The 11,682-nt window shown below is 38.3% G+C and overlaps 1 protein-coding gene across 1 annotated transcript; it reads left to right on the top strand.

The window, feature by feature from the left end:
* The first annotated feature begins 382 nt into the window (after window positions 1–382).
* LOC138006535 (zinc finger CCHC domain-containing protein 24-like) lies at window positions 383–8,657 on the top strand. Its single transcript, XM_068852925.1, has 3 exons — window positions 383–571; window positions 1,992–2,264; window positions 6,042–8,657. Exons 1-3 carry the CDS (start codon window positions 446–448, stop codon window positions 6,324–6,326), a joined length of 684 nt encoding a protein of 227 aa, XP_068709026.1. The 5' UTR covers window positions 383–445; the 3' UTR covers window positions 6,327–8,657.
* The last annotated feature ends 3,025 nt before the right edge of the window (window positions 8,658–11,682 follow it).

Raw genomic sequence — 11,682 nt, 5'->3', positions numbered from 1 at the left:
GCGTAAGGCTGGGGAAACTTTTGTCAGATTTTAATTCAATTAACAATGCTCTCCAGATCAGCAAATTTGTTTCAGTGGGAATGATGCAGCAAAAATCATGGAGGACTGTTAAACATAGAAAGTTAAGCTCTCTTTGAAAACAAATCTAACAGGATTTCCGTTCGGTTTTTGTATCGGAGTGGTTTGTTTTGGTTTCATGGGGTATGGTTTTGCCTGGGTCAGTTTTACCCAGCTGAGGAGAGAAAGCAGCAGCTCCTATCTATGTCAGCGCAGCGCGCGTGTGTTGATGACATTTGAAAAAGACAACACGTCAATTCATTGGCTGATTTAATACCGGAAATACGTGCCCCTTAGGGAAAACAGATGATGGTTATAAAATCCACGAAAAATTATTTAGCAGACTAATTTGAAGAAGCGCATTCCACCCGTAAACGCTGAAGTGCAAATGGTCTTTCCCCGTCCCACACGAGAATTCAGCGGAATAATGTCAACATTGCTTTCCTCATCATTATTCTCACATCCAACGAGCAATTACCAAAACTATTTCTTCGCTAACGCGGAAAACGAGAAGGTAAGTCTAAACCTCTATTAATTGATCTGTGTGCTTTGTTCTTCCCTCCACCAACAAACTTCAAGACTGATATTACAGCTGGGAGAAAACCTTTCCTTGTATTTGTAAGGGGAGCAATAGTCGGAATAAACACGAAAGATTATTAATGCTGTTATGACATTTTCAAAGAATGGAAAATTAAAACCATTAAGATCTGGTGTGATATGAAACGTTTTATTTGACACCATATATTTTTGTCGGCTAAAACCGTCGATGGCCAGATGTTCCTGAATCATAAAATAAAGGAAAAGAAACAGAGTTGTTTCCCCTGATAAGGTCACTATCAAATTCTTTGTGTGGTTCTAACAGTTCGTTCTTAGTCGCCTGAGGTAGTTATTTACGACCCATATTTGCTAAACAAATCCAAACACCGTCTGCTATCTCATGTGATTACACGCGGTGAAATACGGCACTCGACAGCGCATTCAATTACTTTGACCCGGTCTCTCCTTGCTGCGACATGCCTGTCTTTCTTTTAAAGTATAGTAACAGCAAGCGTTCATAGATAGAGATCTTGTCCTTCTTGTTTTTAGCGTGCTGGGAGGTGGTAAAATAAGTTATCGCCACCGTAGACGAAACATAAGTTATTGTAATGACCTCGTTTGTTTCACGCACCCTTCTTCGAGTTCAAGTATCATCATTCTGGAGTTCGTCTAAAAATTCTTGGATGGCAAAGGCTCTTTTTACTTTTCTTTTTCAAAATGTCAAATTTGTTGAAAACTGTCAACAGAGTCCACGTGATGATGTTGTGTCTTATTCACAGCCAGTGAAAAATGAGTGGCATTGGCGGAGGCTTGCGGCCAAACAATTGGGCTATCCTCATGCAACTTAAGAGCCTCAGGGCAAAATGAAATAACACTTTGCTGATACACTAATTTATGTGAATACAGACCTTCCCCCAAAATAGCGCCTTTGAATGAGAAAAGCCAACATTTAAAATGTAACGTTACCTCACCCCCGATTTATAACGAATTCGATAACGTCCTATTCTTCCCCAGTAATGTATTTAAAGTTCGTAATCTAGAGAACTGGCGCCTCACATTTGTCCGAATTCATAAATCCCAGCCTTCCCAAAATTCGATTTGCGTGAGTTTATTTACAATCTGCTATATGACTTTGATGTGAAATACGTTTAAGTGCGTTATTACCGGAAATATTTAATTCTACTAAGTGATCTTTTTAAACATCTCCTTTGTTGTAATTTAACGAATAAAGTTGTGGACCGCCGTCTCTTCTTCAACTTCGAGGAAACCATGCTTTGAAGTTAAGAAACTGAATTTAAGTTTGCATGTTACATTACAAGTTAAGTTTGCTGTTATGTTTACATGATGTAACACATGTAATAGCAAAAATGGTAAGTCATGATGTCTTTTCATTTCAGAATTTTTATAAATCCACCAAGCATGTCTCTGACATTGACCTGGAAATATCCTCCGGAGAATTCTACCAAAATTTGGAAGATTTGGACCCTTCGCTCTTCATAGACGACCAAAATTCGTGGTCTTTAGAAGATGAAGACGAATTGTCAAACCTTGCTTTGACATTACAAAACACTTTGCTTCTAAAGCAGAGGAAACGTCCAAAACGTCCTCCGGAAGGCTATTTATGCCATCTATGTTTTTGCAAGGGGCACTACATCAAAGATTGTCCGCAGGTGGGTCAAGGTTATTTTTTCATTTGTCGCGAAGTTAACATGCTTTTATGTTAATAACTGAAGAGACTTACTAAGTGTTAAAAAGCCGGAATTTTGGCCACGAATGAGGTAACAATGACGAATGAGTGGGCAAACGATTTTCTCCCCGCTTTATTTGCACTTCCGGATTAAGTCTGAGTCGGCAAATCCCCCTCAAGCTGGGAAATTTTAATACGCATTATAGGTTTACTAAAAACACTTCTATTAATAGCCATTGTTTACTCTAGAAAATTTAACGGGTAAAACTTCTGGTTACTTGCTGCTTAATTCAACGACTTACGGAAAATTTCATATTTATGATGTCAGCTTTGGCTTGTTGCAAATTCGTCCAGTCCTGATCGCACTATAATATTTCAGTAAAGGTTGACGCCATCTTGCGTTAGAGGCCTCCTAACTTCTAGCCATATATTTTCAATTTTAAGCATTGTGTTTATTTCCAAATTTACAGATTTTTAAATTCGTCAGCTGCACGGTTTGCGTCAAGTGTTTCATCCGTTAATCCCCAAACAAAAGTCAATGTTGATCATTCAGCTCTGGTGGGCTTTTTTCAGCGTATTGATTGTTTACGTCTGTTCATAACTTGTGCTTTGACTTCAACGAGCAACAAATCTTTTAGGGTGAGCTTTGTGGGTGATAACAGCAATGTTATGTTGTCGATAAAACCCGTTCTCAGTTTGAATCTGTTTTTACCTAGGTTAACACTCTACCTAATTAAAAGGACTGGAAACACCTATACTTTCCCCCACGCTCTGTCTAAGGCGTCTTAACACATCTTAATGTTTTCGTATCATCCTATCGGTTGCTGTATTTATGCAGAGGCTGAACATTACAACGTAGTACCGGTACTCGAACTCGGGCCCTCCAGGCCACAGTTGTTGAAAAAGTGGCTAACGCTATCAACCGGATAAATAACTATCCATTGGATAACGCAATTGGTTTTTCAAAAGGTGGATAAACGCTATCCAACGGATAAATCAATATCCATTGGACAGCGCAACTGGTTTCGCTATTACCTATCCACTGGATAGTGGTTTATCCGGTGAATAGCGCTATCCATCGTTTGAACAACTGGGGCCAGATCTATAGTCCTGTGTTTTCACTAGTACACTACAAGGACGAACACGCTCAATCCAACACAGTTCGTTTCATTATTTTCTTTTGCATAATAAGCCGATTGATATCCCTGTATAATAAAAAGAGCTAATCCTAACCTGACCCTAATTTTTCTCTAGCCTTAATTTAGGCTCCAAACGAACTTTTTTAAAAACCTAGGTTAAACGAACGAACGACTGTTGTCGAAGAGCGATAGTTCTCGATTTCTGCTCTTTGCAGTCCAGGGGTTTGTGCTAATCCAGAGAATTATACGCAAGTGACCAGTAGAGAAATATCCAAACTCACTATCGAAGGGACGGCAGTGAGCTTGTTGCACACGGAAAGGCCTCATCTTATCCGGGTGAGACCAAAAAACGTGACGACCAAGTCATCAAGATATCGATGACCGGTAACTTACACTGACTTTTAAAGAGACGTGTTCAAATCAAGTCTTCACTGATCTCACTTAGTTTGTTTGGTACATTTAGAGAACGTCTGAAGGTTATTAGGTTTGCCAAAGCCGAGATAAAGAATAGAAGATAGAATTCATCCTCGCACTTCTATAACAAGCAATTTTTCTCTGAGGCTTTTGTAGACACCGAAAATTTTTTAGAGAGAATTGCGATGATCACTCAGTCTACTTTTCGTCTGTCATCCACACTTCACACACTTAATTCATTAATTCAGTGATGAACAAAGTTAGTGCAACTCGGATGTCTCAGGGTATGGTAAATTCTTCGCAGCATTGAGAGGTCTTTTCAATTGCCTTCGACTGGAATGGAATGTGTAATGTGATATACTCAGTTTGGAACTCGGTAGGTGTACGTAGCGGAAATATCAAGTAGCGACAAAAAGTCGAGGCCAGATGCGATTTTATTTGAATCTGAAACCATTTAAGAAAGCTGTCAATCGCTAGCCTATTCCAAAATTTTATTACGTTGAGCAGAAAGAATATTCCAAGCTTTTATTAAATTGTTTGTGAAACTTGAAACGCTAGTGTGTTCTCGAGAAAAGAAAGCACTTCTTTCAATATCCAGGATAGCGTTCTATCAGATGTACCTAGGAAAAAGATTACTCTAGTACCCAGGGTACAGTATAATAGACGGCGGAGTCAGTGAATTTTTGGACTGTGGAAACCGTTCCGTGGGTGTCTCACGTTTTGGGTTTAAACTGACAATGACATACACACATCTCTCATTAGCTCATTTTTATTCGTACACCAGAATTTGTGTATTTAGCCAATGCTATTGCTGTCTTTAGAGAATGGCGGTAAACTACCTATATTTGTATTAAACATTTAGTGTTCTTTGCAAATTGACGCTTGATTTCCTCCGAGACAAGAATTAGTTTCATAAATCGGCTATCACGATGCAGGCACGTGACTGATTCCAGCCATCTTATTGGATGATATGTTCATGAATTATTCCAACCTCATTCCCAATGTCTTTTTGTCGATGAGACAATGGAGTCCCTGGAAGCGTGGTTGGAATTATTTTTGACTTTTTCCGAAATTTTCCTTTCAATCTTGCTGATTCTTTCCGCTTGTTGGAGATCCCTAAGATGATCATTGTTTTTGCTGCTGCGCTGAGAACAGAGTGATTGTTTTGTTAACATTCATGGTGGTCCAAAAGCATAAAGGACTCTTTCTACTCATAGCTGTTGTGTCCTTTTGTTATGATATAATGTTACTCAATTCAAGAAATTTCGCTTTAATTACCTGAAAGTCAAATTAGGAAACAAATAAGGAACCATATCGGTTCTTTAAAGAATGTAATTAAATTTTAATTCCATTTTGATTGTGAACCTTTTGGACTTTACCCTCTGTCATAATGGACTTAGGAAAAGATCCAGTTTCATAATTTCAGCAGTCAGGACGTAGATAAACTTTCAAAAGTCCTTGAGACAAGCATTTTTCTCGCTAAAAACTCGAATTAGAACGGTTTTCAATTAAACCAAACCAAACTCAAAGAGTAGAGAGTAATAACGCAATTTTTGTTTTCTAGTCTTAGGTCATATTCTGTCTCGATCAACCATTTTAACCTCAACTGGTTTATCTTAACGGGGTTTTTCGCAAACAGAGACATTGCAGAGATGTCGAAGCAATTGACCTCTTAAGCTACTACGTTTTGCTTTCCCTCTTCAGACCACGTGATGTTGCTCTAGAGAACAGTTTCTTTCAAATGTCTCCTTATTTACGTGCTTATGTACAAATAAGTTATGAAAAAACAAAAGGAAAATTCCCCTGAGAACATCACGTGGTCTGAAATGGGAAAACAAAATATACCAGCTAAAAAATGTCAATTCCGATAGCTGCAACAGCCAAAGCGCGGGAAACTTTGAGCGCAGTGTTATGGCTTTGCTTCAATGCGGCAAAGCGTAGTAGTCTTGTTGCCCATTTCCGATCGCAAATTGCCTCATTTCCAGAGCGAGTCTTAATGCGAAACCATTCAATTTTCACATAAATCAAACTCATTTTCGTTTTAATGGTTTCTTGCGAAGCCTCGCTTTGAATCAGAGGCAGACATTCGGAAATAGGCTATCACTTTTAGCACTCAAATGAAACTGACCACTCGGGAGAATGTCCTTCGGGGTGGGAGCTTTAAGGCATGCTCTTCTCGTCATAATGTCTTTCTTGCTTCATTTTAGGCAAGACCAAAAGGCGAGGGTCTCACCCCTTACCAAGGAAAGAAGAGATGCTTTGGGGAGTTCAAGTGTCCACTATGCAAACGCAAATGGATGAGTGGAAACAGCTGGGCCAATACGGGACAGCAGTGCATTAAATGTTACATCAACGTGTATCCACACAAGCAGAGACCCCTGGATAAGCCAGATGGACTTGATGTATCAGACCAGACCAAAGAACATCCTCAGGATCTCTGTGAGAAGTGCAAGGGACTCGGATACTATTGCCGCAGAGCTCAACAGAGTTAAGAGGCACGACCCTTAAACTAAGTTTTCAATCCCCTTAGGTAGTTAATAACATCACTGGCCTCCGTTATTCACACAGTGGACAGCGCTATCTTTTCCAATAACTGATCACTATACAAGTACAGGTCTCATGAAAAATAGATGGCGCTGTTCACTCTCTGAACTACTGCGGCCTGAAGATTTTAAATTCGTGTTTCTTTCTGCCTTCATTTCCGTGAAGAGCATGCATTAGGCTACCAAGTAGCTGCCTAGGTTAGTTTCCTACGTCTACTTTTTGATATTTTATCTTTTTAATGTGAAATTGGGAAATATTGTTAGCAATGCCGATGTTCGTGTAGATATGGATGCTTCTATATTTTACCTTATTTTTGTATAGTAAACGATAGCGCATAAGAAGGAATAAGGTCTGGTCGAATCACGTTTCTGTCGACCACAAGAAAGAGTTGCTTGCAAATTAGTGTCATAACTGCAAATTTACAGTGGACGCAGACATACGAAGGAACCATTTAGGCATCAGAACAAACACGTGCAAACATGCAGGCGTCCAGGTTTCGAAAAGGGTTTTTTTCACTTTGACATCGCTTCTGCCATGTTGGAGGAGGAAAATACTCGTTTGTATGATGGTGACGTTTTATTACCAAGACCAGAATGCTTGGTCCGAACGCTTTCTTATTCAGATTTTCCGTTCTCCTTGATACAATAAGGTAATTTTTCAAGTTTGCCTGACAGTAAAAGTCACTCATTTTGATATTGGTAGTAAAAAACGTCATCACGCCCATGTCATCTTTAACTCTAATCTTCTGCAGATTCTTTGTTTGCTTGTTTGTTCGTTTGCAAAGAATGGTATGAGCAGTGGTGTCCTGACTCCTGAGTGAACTTTTTGAATTCTTTTCCTATCCGGGCTTACCTTCTCACGAGACAAAGTTTAGCCATCGTGGCTCTAGTAATTCTGGTCCAATTGATTGATGAGTCATGATTGAACCACACGCAACAACAACACAACAACTGAAGATGTGAAGCCAAAAAGTTTTACTTCAGTAGTAATGGAAAGTAAAGGAAAATTCTTATGAACAACCTTTTGGATCTTTTATTATTATTTTTTTTCCTTTCAAGAAAATATTTTAAAAGCATTTTTGCACGTTTTTCTACAGAAATGTTTTCATAAAATTCATGCTTTTCTACGACACTATAAAATTACTTTTCTTTCGTTTATACAATACCTTATTAGAATCTTTGGGTTGTTAGGCAACGAAAAAGTAGCAACTGCTATTTGCTTCTGTAAAAATAGGAAACATTTAAGGTTCCCTTTGTATATTTTACATACTTTTGTGGCGGAGGGTTATTTGGCACTGTGCGAGAGAAATGTACGAGCTACGATGATGTATTCGAACTATTGAAAGTTATAAACATTTTTAATGTAAATGTTGGAAAGAGACTTTACCAGAAATTTTTATGATAGTAAGACGTATACTTCTCATGCATTCAGGAAAACCTGAAGGGCGTGTTTGGAGAAGTTTATTTTATAACAAAATATATTGGGATTTTGCTGAAAATGCATAAGTGTACATTTTTTTTATCCAACATTCACATTGTCGCTTTCCAGAAAGAGCAAAGCTTGCAAGGGAATAACGTATCACGCGAATGCAAAAGTTTAGCTACTGTCAGTCACAGATAGAGAGAATCAAGCATAATAGCACTTAAAATGGGCTCATAGGGCAATTTTCAATAGGGTGAATGACTTGCTGGATTAAAGTCACACGCCACTTTTTTAACCAATTAAATCAAAGAAGAAAACCACACTCAAGCAAGTTTGGCAAGCGCGCATTTTCCCCGCGCTTTGACTAAATTCGATTTATAATTGGTTATCGCATTGTCTGCGACCCGGCCTATTTTGATTAGGCAGAAAATTCTTTCTCTTTTAACTTTATGACATTCGCTTGAAAACTGCGAATCAAAAGCTCATTTTAAATTATCTACTATGCTAGATAATTTGTATGTTTTTACCCTAGTTAGTGTCTTCTCCGAATATCTATAAAGGTGTTTAGTTTGGCATTTGATAATTATTTTCACTTAAAAAGGAGAAAACACTTGTGTTTTGACGCCATATTAACAGTTGCTGCCCTGCACGTTTTAGTGTGGCCAGAACTCACTTGTGAAAAATCCTGTTTGGTAGGCGTTCATGAGATAAATATTATTCAAGTTGTTGGGACTTATTCACACTTTTTTGATGAATTTTTTGAAAGACGAGGCCCACCTCAGACCCAAAAAAGGAAATATTGTAGTGGTGTATGAAAGACAAGTCTGTAACTGAATTAAATTTTGACTGAAAAGGAAGTGATTGTCTCAGTTATTTGAAGTTTCCGTTCTCGGCCTAAAAGTAATTCGTTTTTATGTCGGAATATTAGGGAAAGAAGTTTAACAAATGCAAGTTTAGATGCTTCTGTTTTATGGGTATCTTCGTCTGCATCCGAGTTCTGATTATTGTCTGTCACGGTATTTGTTCTTATTGGCGCGCCAGAACCATGAGTTAGGAGAACAAAGTTGTACTTTTTCAATGTTAAAATTCGAAAACAGTGGTACATTATAAAGAGGCTCTGTCAGTCATTAAAAAATTTAGCAAATTCATTAAGTAGGAACTGGCAACCAAATCAAGGGAAACGTAAAAACAATTCATAGTACTTGAAAATTTGGACAAGGAAGGTTTGAATAAAATAGCAAGTACAAAAGGGGAAGGGATGGGCACAATTCAAGAAGATTAAAATAGATTGTAATTGTGCTTTTTGAAAACTGTTCGCTTAGCCTGACAAGCTTTTCAAAGTCTATCTCTTCTGTTTGTAATCTAAATTATGTATGCTTGACAGACATTTTTTGTCAAGAAGCTTTGCAATTGATTTGTGTTGTTTAAGTGTAATTTCTGGGTTAACGTTAAGTTGCATAGCAGTTAGGGGCAAGTAATTCATTGGTAAAACTACGCAAAATCAACTGCACAGCTCCTTTGACACCACAGCGATTATACGGACTGTGGTTAAGAAAATGTTTGCCTTTTTAATAAAAGTGCTTGATATCAAAGAGAAACGAATTTTAGGATCACTATTTTCACTTTCAAATTCCCCTGGCTTCGCCATTATGAATTATTGTGACGAGTTACTATTCTCCTATTTTTCTAACGCATGACTGACACATAAAAAAATTGTTTGTAACAATAACAACAGGGGAACCATACCACGTCAAAATTATTCCGAGATACCAAGCTGCTTATTTCCCTTTCGTTAATGGTCGATGCCATACCATGTTTTTTTTTCTTTTTTCATTATATCGCGCTTTATTTTTTATCACCTTTTCCGTTCCAGAGGAAAGAGTTTTACTTCTTCTTAAATTCAGGGAATGATAGAAAAATTGTTCGAGTCGTTTTTCAATTGTATCTTCAAAGTTAACTTCTACCCAAATTAACAGGACATCTTTCTCGATTAACTTTTTAAGTCCTCCTAGTGTCGTTGTTAGTTAGGTTACTTGTAATTGACACTGCCCGATGGAGGAAAACAATGTTCGTTGCGGGAAGGAGTTTGGTAGCCAAATGTACGCAGCTTGTATATCTGTGGTCGCTTGAAACTTGATTATTTAAAAACCATTCCTTTTTCGGTCTCTCCGGTATGTAGAGCTTTTTCACATTATGACACGGCGGTTGTAGGTCCCTAAGCGTATTTGGAAATGTTAGGTTCCCACACTATTTTTCAAGGCATTTTTCCTGGGATGCCTGGGGCAGCAATAACAATTCGAAGTCGTTCCTTGTTCTTCATCGTAGTCACAAATGTGCATACCCAGCGGAAATTCACCTAACCTACGGAAAGAGGAGAGCACAATAACCATAACTCCGTACGATAATTCCGTGAGATGCCCGTATGGCGATTAGAACTCTCACTCTTTTCTCAGCTCTTTAGAATTCTGAGCGCGCGTTAGACCACTCGGCCACGGAGTTATGTGCTTACGAAAGGAGCAAATGTTTAGTTTGGGATACTTTCCGCCCGGGATGATTGACACAGTAACCTCATATCTGAAAGTATTTGATAAAGTGGGCACATAATTTTTCTTTGAGAACGACAAGCATTAATGTAAGGAGAATTTTCTACGTTTTTTCTAGGTCTTGCATCGTTCTTATTTGTTCCACTGTGAACATTGTTGCATCAGATAACAAATATAGAACGAATACTCCATTCGACCTGTTTCTTGCGAACCAGTTTGTTTAGTCGTTCCAAAACATTTTGTGAATCGAACCATTGTGTTCAATTAGCCATTGTGCCATTGAAACATTTTGTGAATCGAACCAGTGTGTTCAATGACAACAAAATAAATCGTGAAAGAAAAAAAAACATAGAAGTAGCGATTAGCTCCAGAACGCTCACATGCTGTGTGTGTCAACATCCGCTCAACAGCGGCATTGTTTGTTTCCCAATATAGGAATCAAAACGCGTGAAAAGAAGATTGGAAAGTAGCCTTTATTATAACCAAAAACAACGACGAAGTCGAGTAAAGAAAAAGAAGTAAATATATATATTACAGTTAGTTTTATCATATATATAATGATTATAACTCTAGGGATCTAAGTATCCGGTTAATTCCCGTGGTTCGTATAATGCCAGTTCGGTTGTTAATTCCTCCCCTCCCCCCTCCCCCCTCCCCCAAATATCCCGTATCCCTATAACTTAATGATTGCGCTTAGCGTTGCTAAACTTAAAACGTTTACGCCAGAAAGCGAAATTTCTGTTGGTATAAAGCAAAAGAAAAAGGTTTTTGTGGAAAGTTTGGATCACTTTCGAAGCTTAGAGATACGCGAAAAGGTAAGAAATGTTTTTGTGATGAGCCTGCGTCTGTCTGACTACGAGGTATTACATGTACACAACATCGCATCTTCATCAACTTTTTTCGATTTCGCTACGATTTTCTCGCTTTTTTCGCTCGTATTTCGTACTTCTAAACTTTTGGAGTTTAAGGAATTTAATAAAACAATTATTCCATTCGCGCTTGTTGGATATGAGAGTGGTTATAGCCAACTCGGCGCTACGCGCCTCGTTGGCTATTTACCATCTCATATCCAACGCGCGCTCATGGAATAATTGTTAAATAGATAGCCAACGAGGCGCGTAGCGCCGAGTTGGCTCTAATCATCTCATATCCAACAAGCCCGAGTGGAATAATTGTTTTATTAAAAATGCCCCCAAAATATAGAAAACTAGACTACAATAAAAATAAAAAGGCCCAGAAAATCACTCACATGCTTGCCGTGCTTGTAGATCATGGTATAATGGCTCATAACCCATGATGGCCTAGCCAATCAAAACTCTCGAATTGCGTTATCCAATGA

This window comes from Montipora foliosa, chromosome 1, assembly GCF_036669935.1.
Source record: "Montipora foliosa isolate CH-2021 chromosome 1, ASM3666993v2, whole genome shotgun sequence".
NCBI classification, from domain to species: domain Eukaryota; kingdom Metazoa; phylum Cnidaria; class Anthozoa; order Scleractinia; family Acroporidae; genus Montipora; species Montipora foliosa.
This window is presented reverse-complemented; position numbering and strand designations above follow the sequence as displayed.